At 39.8% G+C, this 24,838-nt stretch overlaps 1 protein-coding gene across 1 annotated transcript in view; it reads right to left on the bottom strand.

Moving 5' to 3' along the window:
* Window positions 1–10,487: 10,487 nt before the first annotated feature.
* LOC120523134 overlaps window positions 10,488–24,838 on the bottom strand; it is a 38,608-nt gene continuing 24,257 nt past the window's right edge. The window contains exons 2-4 of the mRNA XM_039744134.1: window positions 16,141–16,461; window positions 15,467–15,601; window positions 10,488–13,552 (exon numbers count right to left, since the gene is read on the bottom strand). Of these exons, the coding sequence (XP_039600068.1) occupies window positions 10,758–11,471 (714 nt within the window). The 5' untranslated portion in view covers window positions 11,472–13,552; window positions 15,467–15,601; window positions 16,141–16,461 and the 3' untranslated portion in view covers window positions 10,488–10,757. The remainder of the gene's footprint in view (window positions 13,553–15,466; window positions 15,602–16,140; window positions 16,462–24,838) is intronic.

Here is a 24,838-nt window from a genome sequence, read left to right as displayed (position 1 = left end):
CCATCCACCACAGTCCAGTTTTCCAAATGTAATCGGAGTGGTCAACTGCATGCACATTGCTATTGCAACAGTGACAGACAAGTTACAGCAGCCAGGCATGAATCACCAAAAATGTGAACTGACATTACATCATAAACAGCTGGAAAACCTATAAAGACAGCAGCTCAACACAGTCACAGATGCTATTTCCAGTTAGTGCTACAATGGCATGCAGCAAGTCACTTCAAAGAGCAATGAATCTGTTGTGGCACTCGGTGCTGTTGCTATGCTGTAAAGGCAATTTCAGAGAATGAATTTATTTATGTAAATAGACAGCATTTCCACTCTATTAATGTGCTGCTCTGTAGTGCACAGAACGTGTGTCGCAGGGTGCAAACCGGTACCTGAAGAGATGCGCTGTGATGAACTTGACCCTGACCCACCAAATGATTAGCCAAGTCGACAGCATTACAACTTTGAACATATTTAGCAGAATGTAAAATAAGGTAATCAGATGCAACAGTACAGCCCTTCTATTCCTTAGTTCATTGGCCACATCTCTTAAAGCATCCACTATTGTATTTTGTGACTCCAGAACAGTGTCTGTTAGTACAAAGCCAGATAGTCATGCAGTGTTTTCCGAGGCAGAGGTGTGTGCACAGCCAGTGCCTGAAGACGTGCTTGGCACAGCAGCACCATCACTGCATGGATTAGTTTCCTCAGCATGCGGGTCAGGTTTTGAAATATTGTCTGAAACAGAATAAACAGATGGGGCTACGACTTACATTTTTACATTGACTTTGATACCTGATCACCTCTTTTTTCTTTCAGGCACTGTGCCACTTTCTAAACTGGAAATTTCAAGTGTCTCCGCCATGCTTTTGTTTCTTATACCACTGCATAAGCCAACAAATAGTAAATTTTTCCTTGCCTCCACTTCACATTTGCTGAATTTCTCCTTTTTTCATGTGCTTTTTCCATTGTTTGAACGGAAGGTGATATTTATATTGATTTGCATATTAAAATATGTGAAATTCTGAAAGAAATCAGGACGGGACTGTAGGCGCATGCATGTGTGTTAAATTTCACATTCATTGGGATTCGTAATGGGGAAGTGCGTGGGACTTGGCGTATGCACAGATTAATGCATCTGGATTTTTTTGTGTATACGCACATTTCCACTTTTGTCTGTATGCCATGTTTTAGTGTGAATTCTACACATGGTGTTATACATGAGGCCCCAGATCCTTAATTATGCCTAGCACTTACTTTTGCTTATTAATTGAAGTTTGACTGTGTGAGAGAATAATGTACTTATTTATGAGTAATATAATATTGTGTATGAACGGCTTTACTATGTTTTTCATATTAAATATAGCATTCATCTTAGAAATAGCATAAAGAGTTAAGCAAAACACTCTTAGAAAAATAGATGAAGGGTGTGTGAGCAACAAGGAGATGAAATGCCCAAGGTGGTTTAGGAAGTGGCTGAATGTCATGTACACAGTAATTCTTGCTAGTTGTCTCATACACAGAACATTTCATAAAAGCGCTGAACTTAAGAAATGTTTAAGAAAAAGGGAAAGAATGTAGTGAAAATAGACTATTATTTTGGGCATGTAAGCCGGCTATGCTCTCTGAAAACATCTCATGTCTTTTAAACAGTCAGAGTTAATGTCAGGATTAATTCAGGATTGTTATGCAAATTCAGTCGTCTATTATTTGAGTTTCTGCCTTTATTATGTGACCATTTGTTGACACCTCTGCTAAAAGAGCACTTTCCTCTTGCTAGTTGTCTCATACACAAAAAAATTTCATAAAAGAAGGTTAAGAGCTGAACTTAAGAAACGTTTAAGAATAAAGGAAAGAATGTAGTGGAAACAGACTTTTATTTTGGGCATGTAAGTCGGCTATGCTCTCTGAAAACATCTCATGTCTTTTAACCAGTGTGACAGACAGGGGGCGCTGTCGTCCCCTTGAACCCTTGGACCTGACACCAGACACCAGATAAAAGTCCAATAATTGTTTTTATTACAATAATAAAGTGCACAAAGCACCCTCTACTCCACAATACTCATACAATACTCAATCAATAACCAATAATAAACAATCCTCAACTCTCCCAAACGCGTTGTCCCCTGCCACCTGACTCAGCTCAACCCTCTGGGATTTCCCACAGTCCTTTATAGTCCTTGACCCGAAAACTCCTGAAGTACCCGGAAGTACTTTATTTCTTGCGTCCTCGTGACTGTGAAGTACTTCCGGGCTATAGTGAACATACAAGTCCTTGAGCCTCCCTGCAGCATCCTCTGGTGGCCCACACGGTATCCCGCAAGGCTGTGAAGGGAAACTCCAAGGTCCATGATGCCCTGCTGGAATTCGGGGCATTTCCACGTTGCAGGGAGGGCTCCACCTTGCGGCCTGGGGGTATTGGCCGGGATAAGCTGCTGGCCATAGTCCACACCAGTCAGAGTTAATGTCAGGATTAATTCAGAACTGTTATGCAAATTCAGTCGTCTATAATTTGAGTTTCTGCCTTTATTCTGTGGCCATTTGCTGACACCTCTGCTAAAAGAGAACTTCCCCTTAGTACACTGCTGTAACAGGATGCTCCCTCTTCATGAAGAGTAACTAAAGATGAAATCCAAAAAGTTGCACCTGTGCCCAATGGGAGAGGCAGTATCAGAGAATACTGCACAGCAGAGACAGAAAGAACAGAAAAAGAACCGTGAGAGTAGCATCATGAAGAAAGGCAGGCCAAGCCAGCCAGAGAGTCTGGAAGAGGCAGCGCAGTCACTGGCCTGGCGGAGGATCGGTGCTCTAGGGGCAGATCGTCCCCACTGAATGTGGGTTGAGTAGTGGGTGCAATCATGGCGGAGTCCTCCCCAGGGATCCAAAGAATGCCAGGGGAGCGAAGATGATAGGAGGATAGTTGACCCCGAGCGGTCTGGCAGCTAACACAGGGGATGGGTTGGTGAGGACCACGGCTGCTTGTGCCTCTGCTACCTGAGTAAGCGATGGGAAAGCTGGGAAGATGAAGTGGCAGTTGTGCTGAGCATAGAACGGGCAGGATGATAAAGCAGCTTTATGGTCCTCAAAGCTCTCTCACAGGCGCCAGTCCAGACAACACTATGATTCTCTCTGCCCTGTGTCAAGTCAGTGAGGGGGGTGGCCCAATGTGCAAAACTGGGAATGAACTACCTGTAATACCTCGCAAACCCAAGGAAGGCACGAATCTGCCTGTGTGTTTCGGGACAGGGACTTGCAAGCACCTCCCCCACCTTGTCTATTTGAGGCTTGAGCAAACCCTTCCCCATGGAATATCCCAGATAGTGGGTTTCTGACATTCCCAGCTTGCACTTCTTAGGGTTGGCCGTCAACCCCGCCAGCCATAAACTGTCAAGCACCGCCCAAAGGCGGACAAGATGAGATTGCCAGTCATTATTGAAAATGACCACATCATCAAAATAGGCACCTGCGTACGCAGTATGGGAACACAGGAACTGGTCCATCACTCGCTGAAAGGACAGTGGTGCACCATGGAGACCAAAAAGGAGTGCCATAAATTCAAACAACCCGTCTGGAGTGGTGAACATGGTTTTCTCACAACTAGACTCCTCCAAGGGGACCTGCCAATAAGCCCTTTGTGAGATGATGGGAAGACAGCTGACCCCAAGCATTCTGTCCAATGCAGCTAAAGGGAGCTAAGAGATAAAGGTTGGTGAGGACCATGGCTGCTGGTGTCTCCACTAGCCGAGTGAGCAATGGGAGAGCTGGAGAGATGAAGTGGTAGTTGTGATAGGCTTATCAGATTGAACATTGACCCGATGATTGTGTCGGTTTTATTCATGTTGTAAATTCTGGATGTTAAACTCATGGAATGTCACTGTTTTAATTGATTGTTTATTTAATTGTTGATGTTTGCACTGCACTATTATTTGGACATTGTTTTGTTTTTGGATTTTAAATAAAAGCACTTGTCACTTTTACACCTACCCCCTTGTTATGTATGTGTCCTCATTTGCCCAGCTCATCTCTGTAATGTTTATCAATTGGTTCAAGAGGCTCCAGGAAGGAACCGGTAGCATGGAGCTGTCCTACACTGTCAGAACTGGAGTAATTTCCTGTCCTGTCATTTGTATTGTTGAGCTACCAGGCTGTTCTGGTAGTAAAGTTCCCACTTTGTCAGTCATGATGACAATCTTGGTGATCACAATCCGAGACAGAAATTAAGCTCAAAGCTCCACGCTCCATAGTGCTTGGGGAGTGCATATCCTCAATGTCTTGTGCAGGAATCCAGAAATTGTTGGAAAATATGCAGCATGTCACATTTTTTAAGAACATACTGCACCTCCACCTGGCATAAACAGAGAAAATAAACAGATACGAGGCTTTAGCGAATAATTTTCCTTGTTTAAAACCTTCTTAGTGAGTTTCATATCTCACAATTTGCAAAATTGCTTGCAAAACAAATGTTACTGTCATTTTTGCCAAAGTGTATGCAAATCCAGACTAGCATGTTTCACTCATCATTAATGCAGGGCTCCAGATAAAAATACACCTCACTGAGCCAGTGGCTGCTAAAAGAAAAAAATAAGGAGCCAATAGCTATGATTTTGGTACCAAATAATCAAATGTGTCAAATATTATTATAAATTCTTTTCTTCCTGTACCTCTTACCTTGTACTTTTGTGTCCTTCTTGAAGATTTGGGTAACTGAATGTCATAATAACTTTCACACTACTGTACAGATATTAAGAACTGTGTATTTTAGTAAAGCACTGAGTCTGTGTAACAGAATGTCAGAATCAGAGGGCCATCCAGTGGCCATCTTTCATCTTGTTTGTAGTGAGCCAGCAACCTTTTAAAAATACATTTTGAAGAATTTTAACTCTCCAGTGTTCATTTTGTAAGTAGTTGACAAGGGACAACCATTTCTATGGCTCTACTCCAGCTGGGGTAATAAGCGTCCCTTCCAGTGGATAATACAAACAGGCACAGTGAAGAACAAAGTAAGAGTAGATTCTTTTTAAATAGACTTAGCTCAATGTTAGCTGTCCCATGTTCATTTTGGAAACAGGAGAGCAATTTCAGTGACAAAGGCTAAGCTATGGAAATGAATGTCCCCTCCAGTGTAAGGGATGGAGAGGCACATTAAATCTGAAATTGATATAGAGGGCTGTCTACATTCTTTTAAAATATATTTTGAGTAATTTAATGATACCGTGTTCATTTTGCAAGCAGCTTAAAGGGGCACACATTTCTACAGCAAAGGCTCAGCTGTGTAAATAAATGACCCCTCTGGGATAAGGGATGGAGGGGCACAGTAGATATGAACGTGTTATAGAAGACTGTCTGATAGGCTTAGTGCCCAGTGTTCATTTTGCAAGGTTGCACAGCAGATAAAGATTAAAACTGAATGCTTTATACAAGGTTTTTGAAACATTTCATCAGTTTTAATATGACATGATCAGTTGTGCATGTAATATACAGGAAACCGAGTTTTATTGGATAATGACACCTGCTGTTAAAAGGAGATCCTCACCCAATTTAAAGTGGTGGTCATGACAGGCAATGGATTTTCTATCTTTTTTTAATTGATAGAACTTAAACTATTTCATTCACACGGTTTTAATCACTCATTTGACAAAACTGAAATTTCAGTTCCACAACAAAGCCTCTCCTGTGGAAGTGTTTTGTTTCTCTTTTTTTACCAGACAAAAACTACCTGAGTAAATGTTTAAGATCAAGGCACCACATATGGCGTGAAAGTGCATTAGTACATTAGACAATTTGTTTTTTTAAATGTCTTTGTACAGAGTTCTTGGGTGTCAACTAATGACTTATAAATTATAATTATTACTATTATTAATGTTTTGTTAAATCTTATTTTTCATGTTTCTTTGTTGATGAGCTTCTGTTGAAGAATTTATTGGTAACAGAATGTATAGTGAGCACACCAAAATGCCAGAAGTAACAACTACGAAAGTGGCATTTATCACTACCATTGTAACAAAGTTTACTGTCCGCTGTCATCATGAACACTGGGGTTCCGCAGGGCTGCATTCTAAGCCCCCTACTGTTCACCTTATTGACTCACGACTGCTGTGCGAATTACAACTCGAATCACATCATAAAATTCGCAGACAACACAACAGTAGTGGGCCTAATCAGAGAGGAAGTCAATCAACTCATTGCCTGGTGTGGTAAAAACAACCTGGCACTAAATGTCAACAAAACAAAAGAGGTCATCGTTGACTTCAGGAGAAAGCACATGCCACACTGGCCACTTACAATCCATGGAAACAGTGTGGAGTCAGTGAGAAGCACCAAGTTTCTGGGAGTGCACATTACAGATGACCTGACATGGACCACAAATACCACTTCTCTTGTCAAGAGGACACAACAGCGACTTCATTTTCTCTGAAGGCAGAAAAGAGCAAACCTTCCCTCTGCTGTCCTCTCCTGTCCTCTACAGAGGCACTATAGAAAGTATATTGACCAGCAGCATCTCAGTTTGGTATGGCAGCTTTAACTGTCATGGAACAGAAGATGCTTCGAAGAATGGTGAGGACAGCAGAGAAAATCATCGGGTCCTCACTTTTTAATCTTTTCAAAAATTACACTACTCACGTTGCCAGAGCAGATCCATTAAGATCATAAAAGATCCCACACACCTGGCACATGGGCTGTTTGAACTTCTGCCCTCTGGAAAACGTTACCACAGTATGCACTGCAGAACGACCAGATTTAACAGGAGCTTCTTCCCCCAGGCCATCAGAAGACTAAACTCTGTTAAATAATCTTTGTCCTTTTGCTCTCTTACTTACTGTGCACTTTATTACCACAAATAGGTCTTAAATTTACATTATATTGTATTGTAATATCGTACAATATTACATTGTCTATATTGTATATACAGTATTATGTATTAATATTGTATCCATATAGTGCAATAACACAATCACTGAAACAATGTGCAATATTTTCTTTTATATTATATTTCACCCACTGACTGGCTTACATTTATATATATCTTTTGTATTTATTGTTTGTACTTTGCTGCCTTGTGCTGTCTTACTTTCTGTGTAAGAAGTGAAATGTTTGTAATGTCTGTATGTTGCCTTGCGTGCACTTGTCTTTTATGCACCTGTCTTTTACGTCTGCACATTGAGCCTGGAGAAACGCAATTTCGATTCAGCTATGCATCCGTTGTTGGTATGGTATGGATGACAATAAAGTTCACTTACTTCCTTACTTACTTACAACTACAGAACACCCCTGTAAAATGACAATAATGTGTAATACACCCGCAACCTTAAAACGCAGACTTCATTACATCGCTTTGCACGAGAAAACAGTGGGCTGGTGGCTGTGTGTGCATGTTTACTAATTGACAGACTGGCATTTCACATGGAGCATGTGTCAAATCAAAAGAAAAACGGCATGCAAAGATAGGTGAACACAAGTGTTTTGTCTTGGTGGAGTAATATATTACAACCTGATAAATGGTGATGTGTAGTTTCAGGCGGCACACAGACTTGTTAGTTACTTAAAATGTCTCTAGTTAAGGCATCGTTTTTGGTCAGCTTTCTTCAGAACAGACCGCATGCCTGTCTCAATATGGCTGCCGAGCTGTGCTCTTCCTTGTGTTGTCCTTTTCAGTTAATGGTGTGTGATGGCCTTTCATCATTTTGGTAAGAGAGAGAGAGAGAGAGCTGGGTAAAGCAAGCAAATTTATATTTTTTCTGTCCAACCCCTAGAGCCAATAGGACGTCATAGTACTTAAAGACTTCTGATACAAGCCAATTCCAAACAGCCATACTTCAGACCAATGGGGGATAGAACACCTTCACACGTGCATTCCAAACTATGTGTTAAGGTAATGCTTGGCAGTTAGGTAGCAAGGCTTTCTTGTGGGGACTGACTGAGAGACTTTAGCAGAGAAATTTTAGCCAAACTTGTTTGAGGCATTTCCCCCAACCCTGTCATAAAATTACAAAGGGACTCATTCCTAAAAGGGGGGAAGACCATAGTACATGTGTGCCAAGTCAGAAGGAACAACTGGATTCCACATATATCTTCATAACACAAGACCTATGTTTTGGGCCATGAAATTCAAATGTTTTACATGTCTTCTTTGCGTCTTGCCAACCTGTTGTGTCATATTCAGCCCTTCATTAATCATTCTAGCACAAGCATAACCAGCCTCTCCTTGAAATTCACTGTTTGAAATATATGTCTGCGGTGTCAGCCACGCTGTGTAGTTAGAAATTCACGAACATTCATGCTTGTGTCACTGTGAGTCCATCAAGTATAAACCAGCCTTTAGTGCAGGAATGTTGAACTCTGGGCTTGGAGGGCTGCCGTGGCAGCAGGTTTTCATTCTAACCCTTTTCCTAATCAGTGACAAGTTTTCACTGCTAATTAGCTTCTTTTCCCTTTATTTTAATAGCCTTATTTTTAAGGATTCAGTCCTCTGAATTATTTTTTTTCTATATTAAATGCCTGCAAAACAGAAATGAGATGTGAAACGAGCCAACAGATGGCCAGCTAAATTGGGGCTTCACACTGCAACCAGTTTCTTAATGAGAAGAAGATTCTTGCTGTTAATTAACCCCATTATTTAATTTTATGGTGTGTTGCTGGTCTCATTCTTCCACACAGTCATTTCCAACACTATTAATTTTCTATTTTTTCTAAGAACACCATCAAAATGCTTCAGGGACCTGAGAGATTAACCTTACTGAGACCTTCACCTTTCTTTATTTTCATATATTGTGTGATGGGCACAGGTGAGCTGATCATGTGGTGGCTCGTTTTCTGTCTCATTATTGTTTGCCAGCTAATTAAGGAATAAGAAACAACTAAGGGGCTTGAGTCAAGTTAATTAAAACTAAGGTTAAAGAAGTTAATTAGCAGCAGAAATTGGTCACTAATTTACAACATGGTTAGAATGAAAACCTGCAGCCAATGCGGCCTTCGACACCCCTGCTTTAGTGGAATGTGGCTCATGGATCTCCACCGCTGTACCGACACAATGTTAATGGCTCATCTGCACAACAATAAAAACAAATGGCCTTTTGCATCTGTTACGGTATAATTAGTTTAAAGTGTCAGTGATTTCATTGCACTGGCGAACTAAGCTGAAATGATAATTGCCAAAGATTATCTTTGGTCCTAGTCTAGAGCCCAATAAATGGTGACGTTGAAAATCAAAGAGGCACTGAAAACCGTGAGTAACCCTTTGACCATTTACCTTTCAAAAATGAAAAATACCAAATTCTTGTTATTTATGTCTGCTTTTTACTTAGTGGAATTTATTGCTTGTTCATGTTGATACTTATTGAAAGCATTTGGCAGTACAGATCTTTTGTGGGAATGACCAACAAAACATGACATTATATGTCCGTATTCATCAACAGCTTCTCTAAATGAAAGACCAGTAGTGAGACAAATGAGCTTGTCCTTGATGATTTGCCAACATATTTTTAATATTTTATAATAAACCTAATGGATGTGACAAGGCATAAAAAACACAAGACACACCAACACTCAGATGTCTTTACTTGTAATTCTGCATAGCAGAGTTTGTGATTGACCATTTTGAACAAATCCTTCAAATGCCACCAATTATAATTTTTAAAGATATGCATTTGTGATTCCCAAAATGATGTTCAGTACTTATATTGTATGTGTGTTTTTCTAAATTACCACAAATAATTACAAAAAATAGCAGACAATTCAAACCATTTTAATTATTACAGTAGCAGGTATTCTTAAATATGCAAGCATACATTAATTAAAGTGCATTTAAAGTAATCACTTTAGTGAACCTTGTTTAAGAACATACAGTAAAACCCTGCAGCATGAACTTAATTTGTCCTGGAAAACTGGCTGTGCACTGAGTTGGTCGTGGACTGGGTCAACGTATCCCATGAGAAATAATGGAAATAGAATTCATCTGTTCCAAGCCCCCTAGACTCACATACATAACCTATTCTATTTAATGGCCATTTTGAGTTTTTTCTGCATAATAAAATTTAGCATTTTTCAATATTCCCAATAACTAACCTATTTAATAACCATAATTGAGTTTTTTGCATATTAAAATATTGTTTTATGGAAAAAACAACAACAACAACATTTATTTATATAGCACATTTTCATACAAACAGTAGCTCAAAGTGCTTTACATATTAAAGAATAGAAAAATGAAAGACATAATTATAAAAAATAAATCAACATTAACATCGAATAAGAGTAAGGTTCAATGGCCAGGGGACAGAAAAACAAAAACTCCAGACGGCTGGAGAAAAAATAAAATCTGTAGGGATTCCAGACCATGATACCGCCCAGTCCCCTCTGGGCATTCTACCTAACATATATGAAACAGTCCTCTTTGGATTTAGGATTCTCACGGAAAGGCTTGATGATGATGATGGTCACGTAGACTTCTTCCTTTTAATCCGTCCATCATTGTTGGAGCATCATGAAGCTTTGAGTAGGTGGAGGTGGCGCAGGCCACATGAATAAAGAATAAAGTGTACACTGCAGGAGACTGACATAAGAATAAGTCATAAGAATAAGCATAACATAGCCTACACAATTAAAATTTAAAAAGAAAATTTATTGTAACAGGACATTAACTTGACTGTTGGCATCTTGGGCAACTGGTGATGGAGGGGAGGGAGAGGGGGAAAGGAGTGAGGCTATTGTTTGGTAGGGAAGTCCCCTTCCATAATAACTGTAGGTAGATAATCTTCAGGAGTTTTTTTTTATCTAGGCCTACTGGGTACAGTCTGTAAAGCACTGCCACCTGCTTCAGGCTCATTGGGCTTCAGTCTCTTTGCAAACATATCCATAGTTGTTTGCCTCTGCCTGCGTTTTAATAATTGCCTGAAGAAATTCATTGTGCCATCATTGAACAAGTCTATATTACGGTTGGTCCTTTCTTTGTCAGGGTGATGGTTTTCAGCAAATGTTTGCAATTCTGCCCATTTTGCAAGCATTTCCTTCATTACTGAAGAAGGAATCTCCTCCGTCACCTCTTCATTCCCTTCATCTTCAGAGATCTCCTGTTCTGCCATCCTCTGTTGCTCGGCTAAAAGTTCATCAGTGGACAGCTCCTCATTGTATTCTTCCACTAACTCCTCCACATCATCACTGTCAGCCTCCAAACCCATGGACACAGCCATATTCACAATTTCCTCAACCACAGGGTCATTCTCAGGTGCAGGCTCAGGGTCAAATCCTTCAAAGTCTTTTTCCTGAACAACTTTAGACAACAGTTTCTTCCAAGCTGACATTAGTGCTCTTAAAGTTACATCCTTCCATGCCTTTTCTATGAGCTGCAAGCAAGATAGGATATTGAAACGTTCCGTCCAGAACTGAATGAGGGTTAATTGAGTTTCACTGGTGGTTTGGAAGCACTTCTGGAACAGTGCCTTTGTGTAAAATTTCTTGAAGTTAGCAATGACCTGCTGGTCCATGGGCTGGAAGAGAGGAGTTGTATTGGGTGGCAAAAACTAATTGGTGAGCCAGGGGAACTCTTCTGCCAAGTCTTCCTCCAAGTCTTTGGGGTGGGCAGGGGCATTGTCCATAACAAGGAATGCCTTCAGTAGCAATTGTTTTTCCTCAAGGTAATTTTTCACTGTTGGGCAAAACATTTCACAAACCCATTCAACAAAAAGCTGTCTGGTTACCCAATCTTTGGTATTAGACCTCCACATGACATCTAATTTGCTTATCACTTTATTTTTTCCAAAAATTCAAGAATTCTCTGAATGATAAACCAGGAGAGGCTTCACTTTACAGTCACCACTTGCATTTGCACATAGCAATAAAGTCAGCCTGTCCTTCATTGGCTTGAGCCATGGCATTTTTTTTTCTTCTTTTGTTATGTAGGTCCTCCTGGGCATTTTTTTCCAAAAAAGCCCAGTGTCATTGCAGTTAAAAACTTGATGGGAACAAAATCCATTGCGAGATAAGAATCTTTCAAACTTTTCTACATAGGCTTCAGCAGCCTTTTTATCAGCACTAGCTGCTTTTCCATGTCTCAATACACTATGAATTTTAGTTCTTATTTTAAATCTATCAAACCAACCGCTACTAGCCCTAAATTCCCTATCAGCACTCCCTGAAGGATAATCATTCGCAATATCAGCATGTATTGCCCTAGCCTTTTCACAAATAATAGCCTCCGATAGGCTATCACCAGCACGCTGTCTTTCAGTTATCCAAGGTAACAATAATCTTTTGACTTCATCAATTGCTGGCCATCTGTTTTTAGAGAGTACACGTGTCACACCCTTCAGCTTTTTTAATTTCCTCTTTGTTTCTCAAAATCTTAGATATAGTAGATTTACTCATATCATATGAAGCTGCAAGATCAGTCACACGTATACCCCTCTCATATTTTTCTATGATTTCTTTCTTCATTTCTATTGTTATTGATCATGGTACCTTCTTTGGTTTTGTGCTTACCTCTCTAGCTTTCTTTGGACGCATTATTATTTAGTAAAAAACACAAAATAATCACTAAATAACAGTAATATCACAGGTACAGTAAGGAACGTTGTTTACAAAGCACTGGGTAACGCCGCACTTAACGCTTTAAGGCTTTGTTTATGATGCGGAAGGCGCCCATGTGATCGGAACGTGTTTACTTCTTTGGTTGAGCTTCAGGATTTTGGTTGTGTTCTGATGCATATTTATATTTTATACCGTAAACTGTCACAGATCTCTTCTCTGTTCAGCAGGCTTTGATTCCCTGTCAGTCAGAAAGTAATTCAGGACAGGAAGATGGTGGGGCTATTGCTGATTGCCTCATCTCATTAATGGCTTGCATTTTGAGATCCATTGAATATGACGTTCAGACTTGTCTGAAATCCTGGAATGTTGAGTAAGTCAACTGACTTTCCTCTGTTCACATTTTCACAATAGTTTTACTTTTATATAGGCACCTTTTTGTTTGCAAACCCAATCAATCTGATTTGACCTTCAGAAGAGGGATTTCTCCTTCCTATAACATACCAGAACATTCTTCAAGCCTGCCATTGACAGCAGCAGTAGTCTTGACATCATCCTTCATTTCTTTTACTGAGTAAGTTGCAATTACACTTTTGACATTGATGTGTTACTCCAGTTAATTTCTTTCTCACATTAATAAATATGGTTCATTTGTTGTTATATCTCTGAAGTACTGTAATATAATTTATAGCAAAAGAAACCTAGAATGAAGTGAAGCAGTTCAGGAAAATATAAAAAAAATCGATTCTAGTGTTTCACCACCGTTTGACCTGCGTTCATCCAGTCAAGAATGAGAAGGTTATGCTGTAAAATATTTGCAAACCTGGAATTCCATCTGTGCGCACAAAGATTGTTTTGTGTTTTTGTTGAAGGTTACTGTTAGCTATAATAACTAATAATGGCTCGATTGAGTGAAATAATTTAATAGTCGTCTTTGACTAAGTCATTGAATGTTAACATGCAAGTTGTAAGAGCTGCATTACAGAGTTGGCTGCAGTGGGTCAGAGTGGCTTCAGTTCTATGACTTCTGTGTCTGAAGATTCTGTAGAGAAGAGATTCTTGTTAGATTTTTCACAAGGGTTATGAAATTGAGATACCATAAAAACCCCAATTATTTTATATCTCATTTTCCAAAAGAAAACATCATCCATAAGGCATTACAAATATAGACACACATATCACAAAGTTAGTTGAGGTGGGAACAGAACAGTCAACCTGAGTCAGAATGTCAAATCCTAAGCAAATGTAACAGAATGCCTGGACAGTAGAATCTCACAAAAATGTCACCATAACTGCTATATGATGATTCCAATTTTCATGAAACCAGTAAATGCAGAAAAAAATATAAGGTCTCCAGAATGGCCCTGGGTGACAGTACACACTTTGGTACCTTTGAAAGCTTTGTTTTACTATTGTTATCCTTTACCCAATCAAAGTTGGCCTTAGGGCGAAGCGAACGAAGCGACCGCTTCGGGCCAACAGCTCGAGGGGGCCCTCTGCGCCCAAGGATTTTTTGTTTTCCTGTGATGCGACGCTGCTGCGGAGGGCCCAATGGAGCAACAGACTCCTTCACTCCAACCTCTATTACTAATTTTTTTATATATATAATTCACGGGCAACATATTCCATCACCTAATTACTCCACGTGGACATCTCTACTCGGCACTCCAATCTTCATTATGATTCACCCTTGACTGCGCGCCTGTTGCCGCCTCCACGGCTCATCTGTGCCTCTGTCCTCAGTAGTTAGCCACTTACGCTTCAGTCAGGGCCGCTCCGCCGCACTGCATTCTCGACAGAGCATAAAAGGGGCCCTTCTCTTCGTAAAGCCATCACTTTCCTTCATATCAATATATTTCCATTTTGTTAGAAAGAACGTCTTGTAGATAGTAGTTAGGCCTTGCCGAATTTCCACAGTTTGAAATTATTGTATTCCAAATGTCTTCAGTTCCACCGCAAAAGAAATCTAAATCAGGTGCTCAAAAACATAATGAAAAAGCAGCGAAAGATGAATTCTTCGCTACCCGAAAAGGCGCTTTGCAACGCTTCTTAACGAAAATGGTTAGCTCTAGCAGCAGCAGCAGCACTAGCACCAGGGCTGAACTTCCATTAGTCGAAGATATCGCAATGCCGTCCAAGCCCCACAAACCTGTATCTGACTCCTAGGAGTCAGAAGCCGATGACGTTAAGATTGACATGGACATGGGTTTTTCGTCAGGTTCAGCAACTTTGCCAGCAGTTTCGGTTTCTAACCAGAAAGATGAAGATCACGACGAGGCTGATAATGATTTCAATTCCATTAGTTGGGGAGATCATCACTAAAGACATTTATGCGGGCCCACTCTGACCTCCATCACTCATACCCTTCACTCAGGGCCTTGTACGACAGTCTGCGCTGACAGCCTGCAAATTTGGCTCCTGTCAGTGTGTTACGGTTATGGTTGTCAATGTCAAACGCAAATTGTCAAAAAGTGATGGTTGTAGATGCCGGGAAAAAGCATTTCTGCAGCTCAGAATGCAGGAAATTGCTTGGCGGCCGGAGCCATTTGCCCCGGACCCACTAGCTACAGAGGCCCTCGGTATCGGTTTGCTTCAGGCCCGAAATTATCTAGGGCCGGCTCTGACCCAATCAGCAATGTACATTTTGAAAACCTGAAGGTAATATATAGAATTACAGGTCTGTTGAGGAGTCATTAGCCATTTCCAACATCAAAAACAGCAAAGCAGGAACCCATTTTGGGTGAGACTCCAGTCCACTCTGAGGCACACATAATCAAACAGGGCCCATATATACATCTAACACACACACACCTTTAGGCTGTGTGTAGTTTTTATATGAAAAATGTACAAACACCATATAGAGAGTGACTAGGAGGGCAATCAATCATGCATTTGTGAGGCAGCAGCATTAACCATACTGTTCAGTTAGTTTAACAGAATAAAAATAGAATTCTACCTTGTAGTGTCAGACTCCACTTCTGTTTAAGATGCTTTTCCACACATTTATTCAGAAGCCACATAATGAAACCATAAATAAATACAAGGAAGGTAACAGCAACTAACACAACATGCAGCTCTTCAAAGATCTTCTCTGGGGAAAGAATGACAGCAGTAGTTAAGGTTAATACTTTAATTTATAAGACAGATGCATACTACCTTCCAAGCACAAGAATGATATTGAACTTCTGGTACTTTGTACTGTTAAATGTAAATATAATGCTTTAAGTCATAATGGCACTCAGTTGAATTGAACTGAATATAAATGTGTTGTGAGTAGTGACCTTACTTTCCTTTAGTATATAATGAATTTGACATTGCAGTAATCAATTAATGTAATGTAATGTAATAGATTATGCATAAAGAACAGAGAACAGAGATTGACATTTTTGGCTGAAACAAAAATGCATTACATGCTGGAAAATGTATACTGTCAAAAATTAAAGCAAGAATAAATTTTTATCTGGACTTTAGCCATTTTTTATGAGGTCCTCACTCTGGTGTTGCTTCACCAGGTCAAACAGAGGAAGAACTTTTTTATAAAAGTTGTATACAACACAAACTAGGAGTTCCTTCCCAAATCTTCCAAATCAAACATTTTTCCATCTCATAATAATACTTAATCAAACTTACCATGGACTCTCAACACTATAATTAATTCTTTTCTGGCACCGGAGTCCTCTGTCACTGTAACCACATAGGAACCAGCATCAGTAATTTGCACATGGAGTATTTGTATCAATCCATTCTCAAACAAATTCAGTCTGTCCTAGTAGGTCTTCATAGTGTTCTCATACAAGTATGGTTCCCATGCAGTGATGTTTGTGGTGCACCAGTCTGATACGTATTTCCACTGAATGGTAGGAGATCCTTGGCATGAATAGTCCACAGAAAATACTGTATTCTCATCAACAGTGGCATTGATTACCAGGTGAGGAATTGTAATGGTGACTCCTAGCATTGGAAAGCGAGAAGAAAACATAAGATATAATGAATTTGTCAGTTGCTCTGTGAAACTGCACCCCTTTAAATGTACTCTGATCTACTAAAAGAAAAGGTGTATGGTCTTTGTGTTGTATGTGTGCTTTTCAAGACCAACCATGGATGTCAGAATTTTTATTTACTAAGGCATACAATAACCTGGATACTCTGGAAACCTCTGCATGTGGTTGAGCAGAAAGTGTTGCAGACATGTTGGGGGTGAACAAATTGGATGAACAAAATAGAAACCAAGGATAGGGATAAACTGGCTATGCAGACAAACTCAATACGCCAGGTTCTAATTGGTTTGTTCAGCAGCCTTGAAGACAAAACACAAAAAAAAACCCAGTGTAAAATATACAGATGTTGAATAAGAATCAAATAATCTACTAGAAACCTGTTCAGCCACAACCAACCCACTACTATATTCCATTTTCATTTCAAACTTCTTCCCATTAGGGCAATCAGAACATATAAATGGCACCAGATTTACTGGATGGGTGCCACTTGCCAAGATGCACATAAATAGCAAGAACTTAAACAGATGCTGCTCAGCTGGATATCCCACTAGACATGATCAAAACACACTAAACTTGCCTTTCCAAGTGTGCTGAATGTACTAAAGGCTATGGTATTTGGTATATATTTCCAAAAAAATCACCATAAGAGGCTGTAGAGGGCAGCTGGGGGCTGTGCCCAGCCGGAACGCCGAGAAGGACCGGGAGAGGAACTATGCCACGAGAGGGCAACTGCCCTGGTTTGTGTGGGGGCCATGGGAATTGAGCATGGAAACTCAACCCTATAGGGGCCCATGACCACCGCCAGGGGGTGCCCAGAAGTCTGTAAAGCCCTGGACATCAACACTTCCGCCACACCCGGAGGTGCTGGCGGAAGTAGTACCAGGGACACCCGGAGGCACGCTCATGCGGCACTTCTGCCACACCAGGAAGTGCCGCAGGAAGCTAATCGGGAGGCACCTGTAAATGACATTCTGATATCCTCTGATGAAGGAAACTCCACTGTAATTATGTTGTTAGACTTAAGTGCAGCATTTGACACCACTGACCATTCTATTTTACTGCACAGGCTAAAAAACGATGTTGGGCTTACAGGCCCCATGCTCGCTTGGTTTAGTTCTTATTTATTAAATCGATTCCAATATGTACAGAAATGTGCAGACAGTACTCCATCATTATACACAGAAGTTCAATATGGTGTCCCGCAGGGCTCAGTACTGGGACCTTTACTGTTTTCACTTTACATGCTTCCACTGGGATCTCTCATTAGGAAACATAATGTTAATTTTCACTCGTATACAGATGACACCCAGTTATACCTTTCATTTAAATCAAATGAAGTTTCTCCGATGTTGTCTTTAATTAGTTGTGTTAGCGAATTAAAGGAGTGGATGAATGGGAACTACTTGTCTTTAAATACAGATAAAAAAGATGATAATTGTTGGAGGGAACGACGCTGATCACAACAATATTTTGTCATCATTTAACTCAGTTAGAATCCCAATTAATTTTACTGAATCAGCCCGCAATCTAGGTGTTATCTTTGATTCTAGCATGTCATTTTAAGCACATATTACAAAGTTGTCCAAAACATGTTTCTTCCATCTTAAAAATGTTAGGAAATTAAGGCGCTTTCTAAATAAACAGGATTGTGAGAAATTAATTCATGCATTTATCTCTAGTAGGATTGACTACTGCAATTCGGTGTTCACTGGCTGTTCAAACTGTTCTCTATACAGCCTCCAGTTAATCCAAAATGCGGCTGCAAGAATTATTACAAGAACAAGAAAATATGAACACATAACTCTAGTTCTTAAATCGTTACGCTGGCTCCCAGTTAAGTTTAGGGCAGATTTCAAAATCCTCCTTTTAACATATAAAGCATTAAATGGCCAAGGTCCGGCTTACTTGTCTGAACTTACCATGACTTACAAACCTGAGCGCACATTAAGATCTCAAGATGCTGGTCTGCTTAGGATTCCAAGGATCCTTCTATATAAAAGCGTTCGGGATTGTCCTTCCGTCCCGTGAGTGCTATGCAGGCGCGGAGTTTCACATACGCCCCGTCCATTTTGCAATGCACGATGGGATTTGTAGTTTCATTTTTCCAGGTAAAAGATGATTTTCTACTCCAGACTGTGCGATATCTTCTTCTTCTTTCTTACTATATAAAAGCGGTCGGGATTGTCCTTCAATCCCGTGAGTGGAAAGCGTAGCAGTATTCCGCTTATCACAGACTTACTACTTGCAGCTTGCGGTACGAAGCGACATGATGTGAGCTGAGTTCTGGTGCTCCCATCGTTCCCTTGCTTTTGTGCGCAATGCGCTGGAAAAATAGACAAAATTATGTCTCTGGAAATAATTAATGTTGATGGAGTACAAATGCCTCACCGCGTAGTAAATATCAGGGGGGTTCAAAAGGGCGACCTCAATATAGAAAAAAAGTTTAAATTTCATCACAAAAATAACAGAAACTACGAGTATTAAAGTAATACCGCTCAAATGCAATATAACCAAATTAATGAGTTTGTATAAAATATCAAATTGATCTACATATTGAATTGCCTTAAGAAGTGGTCAACTTAAAAGGCGGGTAAGCCTAGTTAATAAAATAACAGTGGGAGGTTGAGCTTTTAGTTACAGGGCCCCTAAACTGTGGAATGGTCTTCCTGCTTCTATAAGAGATGCCCCTTCAGTCTCAGCCTTTAAATCCCGGCTGAAGACTCACTACTTCAGTTTAGCATATCCTGACTAGAGCTGCTGATTTACTGCACATACTGCATCTCTGTTGTTAGTCATTACCACTAAAACATAAGTAACATGATAGTTATAATTGAATACTAACCTTCACCTATTCTGTTTCTGTTCTCGGTACTCAAATGTGGCATTTGGTGCCACGGCCCACCTGCCAAGTTGTTTGCCTGCCTATGGTAAAGTCATCCCTGATGGAGGATCGCAGGAATCATGGGAAAGAGGGGTCCTTTCATCGGATTGGCTGGCCCAGCACTGTTTCAGCCGTGGAATGGCCAAATGGGGGAGGCAGCTTGATGGATGAGGTCTCCAGGACTCTAAAAATATCCAAATCTTATTATGTGATATCATCTACTGTTAAATTCTGCTCCGTACTTCTAAAATTTTTATTTTTATTCTGTATTAAGGATCTGTTCTGTTCTGTGTATTGTATTGTATTGACCACCTTCTTTTGACACCCACTGCACACCCAACCTACCTGGAAAGGGGTCTCTCTTTGAACTACCTTTCCCAAGGTTTCTTCCATTTTTCCCTACAAGGTTTTTTTTGGGAGTTTTTCCATGTCTTCTCAGAGAGTCAAGGCTGGGAGGCTGTCAAGACGCAGGGCCCGTTAAAGCCCATTGTGGCACTTTCTGTGTGATTTTGGGCTATACAAAAATAAACTGTATTGTATTGTATTGTATGTCCGGGTGGACATAAAAGGGGCTGCCTTCCTCCAGTCATCAACTGGTGTTGGGTGGAAGAGGACAAAGATCGGACGAGAGGAGTGGAGGTGGTGAAGAGAGGACAGGATTGTGAGAAGACTGCACTGAGGGAGTGTGGTGCAGGAGCACTGGGTTATGTGCGGGACTGATTATTGTAAATATTGTAAATAAACGTGGTGGTGTTTGAACCATTGGTGTCTGCCTGTCTGTGTCAAGGCTGGTCTCCACTAGGCATAGATTTTACAAATTCAAAGAGACCCAGATCCTTCAAAAAAGCCCTAAGGCCTATAAATGTCAAATAAGCCTGAAGTGTGGACAATTTACAAAAAGGAGAGGGAACTTCTGTAGCCCCTGGCTCAAAAGCAAAACTATAAATACTGGAATTTATTACATTAAATAAGAAAATGCAAAAGCAAACTAAATAATCTAAAAAAACAGAAAAATTCATAAATAATTTAGAAAAATCAAGATTACAAAATGAAAAAGTATAAATAGTAAATAACAATAGTAGCTAATTATTAACAAGTCTAGCAAGAGAAAATTCAAAATCCAACTAAACAAGTCTGCAAACCCAAAGATCGAACTAAAAAACAAGGCAGAATTTAAAAAAAAAATAGACAATTGAACATGTAATAAGGTCCAAGAAAATTTACAATAAATGGAAGCACAAACCAAAGCTGACCAAAAGAGGAAGGTAAAGCTAGCTTGTACCTTAGCAAAGAGCTGAGGCAATCAGGTGAGATAAAGACATAACTGTAGGGAAAGGGGTCTTTGCAAAATTACAAATAATGCAGAATCTTGAGAGCTCTCAAGCACAAGGTCCAAAGATATCTTGACAAATGCTCACTAAACAGGGAACATTCAAACCCGGCCCTTAACAAGGATAACACAAAATCTTTATAGTGTAATAGAAAAGAGTCGGAGGCAGAAAAAAGTTTGGGGATGGCCACTCCGTATACTGAAAAAGCAGGCTGAAAAAACAACAGACACATCTTTACAAAACGGAGTTCAAAATGGAAATGGTTAACAATTGGGTTTACTGGTATATATTTTGCTCAAGAGGAAGAGGTGGAGTTTTGGGAGGCCGGAAAAGGAAGTGATGTCTGTGTAGGTGGGTTTTAGACCAGATAGTAGGTCACTAACTGGTGCCAGAAATTATGTCATTGGAGGGAGGAACAGAGGTGGTGCTACTGGGAGGTACGGTCTTCAGTCGGTCTGCAGAGGGACAAAAGGAGAGAGTATTAGAACCCCTGGTCCGGATGAAAAATGACACTATTTGAGCATGTAAACCATCTTCCAAGCGCACGTGTGTGACAATAGATAAAAATATTTATTCTTCACAAAAATTCTCTTTAATAATATGAAGCTTTCAGGCACACAATAAATCACAAAGTACAGAAAGAATCACAATAAACTCTTACCAACTTGTGAAAGAAAATTTAATTGCTTGCAAGCTATTAAGTGTTAATAGCTGTTTTGGTAGGGTATTCATACAGGCGTCTGTCATAAAACAGATTGCACTAAGCTGACATAAGACAACTTCCTTCTTTAGGAACGCGTCTGTTAGACACAGGAAAGATGACCTTTCCTTTTTTGGGGTCCCTCTTGACAGAAATGCTCAAAAAAGAAACAGTTGTCCGATTTGTGTAATATAAGATGAAATACTTAGATGCTGTTTCATAAGTAAAGGGGAGGGAGGAAAATTAAAATTAAAAGTCAATTGAAACAGGGGAACTTTGCTCTTCTACTTTGCAAAGCATGAATCCATGTACTAATTTGTGACTGAATGAAGACTGACTGATTGAACTATTCCTGTCTTCCTCTGAGGTTACTTCCACAAACTCCCAAGGGCATTCATAACAAACCTCAAGGAATGGGTTGTGCCTACTTTGATAGGGCTTAGGGAAGTCCCTTGCATTGATGGACAGTTGGTCCTGCCTCTTGAGGATCCACTCATATTACACAAGGGACATAACACATGCACTGGGAATAAAGGAAATGACTAACAAAAGTGACATTAATATAAATAAATGACTCAAAGATAAATAAAAAGGACACAAAATAAGGATTTGAACCCGAGGAGGAACCCTGACTGAAATACAACAGATACTACCAGTATAGATTAATCATTAATACACATACACTGGGACAAAACAGAGAAACCATTTGACCTGACATAAACTGGATAGTGGAGCAAAGGATAGCATAGGATATGGATGCTCTTTTATAGCGCTTGGACCTTCCTTCATGCTGTAGCTCCAGAACATATAAGATACCAAATGAAGCACTAGAATTATAGTAAAAAGAGTGGAAAGAATGCAAACAAATATGTGTTGTTGCATATGCAGGTTCCCAGAACAATAAAAATAAACAAGACTAAGAGCAAATGTGGGGCATGTAGTACAAATATAATATTCAAGCACTCCACTTTTATCTTAAGATACTAACACTATTAAAAATCCTGAACACCCAGTTTTCTTTTGTGTTCAGTGAGTAATGAGTGTAGGTGCTAGAGTTCCAGGTGGGAAACGTCTTATAGGAGGTATTATGGACAAATGCAATAATTCATTACAGTATAACGCACAACTGACTATTTCTGTGGTGCTTGACCTTACATATTCTGCTGAATTACGATATTTTTAGAAATGCATTCTGTATTTGTATTTCTTCTCCTGCATGCGTATGTGGAAAGTCCACTTGAACAACGTCCTAGAGAGCTGCTGGCTTTTTATTTCCATGGTAACCTAATTCACTTGCTTCTTGGATCACATATTGCTAATTTGCATAGGCCAAAAGCATCATCTTACAGTCAACAAGACCTACAGAATTTTGTTTGTTGCTAAAGAGATTGCAGTTTGTGCATATTTAGAAGATTATTGTGCAGTGCTGTAAGACAAGTTTGGCCTCCTCGGGTTGTTTTTAACCTGCTGCCACTTACTTTGCTGTCTTGATATTTGCAGCAGTTCAGGGTCACTCACTTTTTGAGTAGTTACTATTTATGGTAGACATTTCATTTTCATTTTTAAGGGCAGAGAAATAAAACGAGAAATGTTATGGCAGGCATTCTGAAAGTGTGGAATGACAAATCAAAGCAGAGGCTGTGTGGACTCTGTTTAATGTGAAGAGTCAATGTACAATAAAATACAACAAAATGCTTTATAATAATTCTTTTTATAACTGCCTTTATTTTTCTGTCTAGCTTGGTGTCTCCCTTACTACTTTAGATTAATAGATAAAAACAGAAATAATCTTTGTGTACTATTTAAAACATTTGCTAATCAGGTAAATTGAAAAACATCTGCAATTCAAAATACCTACAAACATTAGTAGTGTTGATTTTTTGAACATCTTTAATGATAAAATGGGAAGCATAGGATTCCAGATTTCAGTGTCAGCCCTGCAAACTAAATATTGTCAAACCCTGGCTTTCCTTGTTCATGGAACTTTAGTACTTTTAAAATTGATTAAAGAAAAGGAAGTCCATCCATCTTCCAACCCGCTGAATCTGAACACAGGGTCACAGGGGTCTGCTGGAGCCAAGCCCAGCAATCCAATCCCGGGCAGGGTGCCAACCCACCGCAGGACACACACACCCACACACCAAGCCCAATTTAGAATCGCCAATCCACCTAACCTGCATGTCTTTGGACTGTGGGAGGAAACCCATGCAGACACGGGGAGAACATGCAAACTCCACGCAGGGAGAACCTGGGAAGCAAACCCGGGTCTCCTAACTGCGAGGCAGCAGCGCTACCACTGCGCCACCGTGCCGCCAACAAGGAAGTTGTAACTGTAATTTCTAAAATGAAACTCATTACCTGTGCTTTAGTCTCAGCAAAACTAGTGAAAAGCTCAATGGCTGTTCTGGCAGCTCCTGTTCTTAGCCTTATCAATAGTTCATTACTGGCTTGCACAGTTCATAATGCATTAAAACTGTCATTTATCAGACCGTTACTGAAAAAATCAAAGCTAGACTCACATACACTTAACAATTATATACCTATTTCAGATTTACTTATTTCTTTCTAGAATACTTGAAAAACTAGTTGTCACACACCTTCAGTCTCACTGTTCATGTCACAATTTATCTGAGAAATTCGTATTTGGCTTCCGCACTAGTCAAAGTATGGAAAAGGCTGTAATTTGTGTTGTATACTGTATGACATTCTTATACTCCCTGATAAAGGAAAGTCCACACTCATTAAGTTGTTAGATTTAAGTGCAGCCTTTCACACCACTGACCACTCTGTTTTGTGACAAAGGCTATAAAATGACATTGGGCTCTTTGGCAGTGTTTTTGCAAGGTTTACTTCATATTTCTCAAATCAATTATAGAACTTACAGAAATGTGCTCTCAGTTCTACATCATTATACTCAGAATCTCCCAGTAGTCAGAATCTCTCAGTAGTCACTGACCTTTATTGTTGTCCGTTTCTTTGGATTAGTTAAGAACTATCATTAAAAAGCAAATCATTAATTTTCTCTCGTATGCAAATGGTACCCAGCTGTACCTTTCTTTTAGACCAAACAACGTTTCTCTGATAGTGCTAATAATTAGTTTTCTGAGTTAGAACAATGAATGGATGATAACTACTTACCTCCAAATAAAGAAAAAAGAAATAATAAACAGCAATGTTACACGTGGATTTCACTGACACGTGGAAATCAGACTGACGGCATCTGTATAAAGAAATGACGGAGACTCAATATCGAAAGTCAGAACAAGGCCAGATGTCGATTATTGAATAGACCGTCAAATGCTTATATGGAAGTTCAAGATAAAAATGAGAAAAATTAAAACAAATCCACGAGAGCCAAGTGGGTGAATATCACCTGAATTTTGAGATTCATTCGCACAAAGTGTATACATACTCTCTC

The sequence above is a fragment of the Polypterus senegalus genome, chromosome 2, assembly GCF_016835505.1.
Source record: "Polypterus senegalus isolate Bchr_013 chromosome 2, ASM1683550v1, whole genome shotgun sequence".
In the NCBI taxonomy this organism is placed as follows: Eukaryota; Metazoa; Chordata; class Cladistia; order Polypteriformes; family Polypteridae; genus Polypterus; species Polypterus senegalus.
Note: the sequence above shows the minus strand (reverse complement) of the source record. Positions and strands in the feature narration are given on the sequence as shown.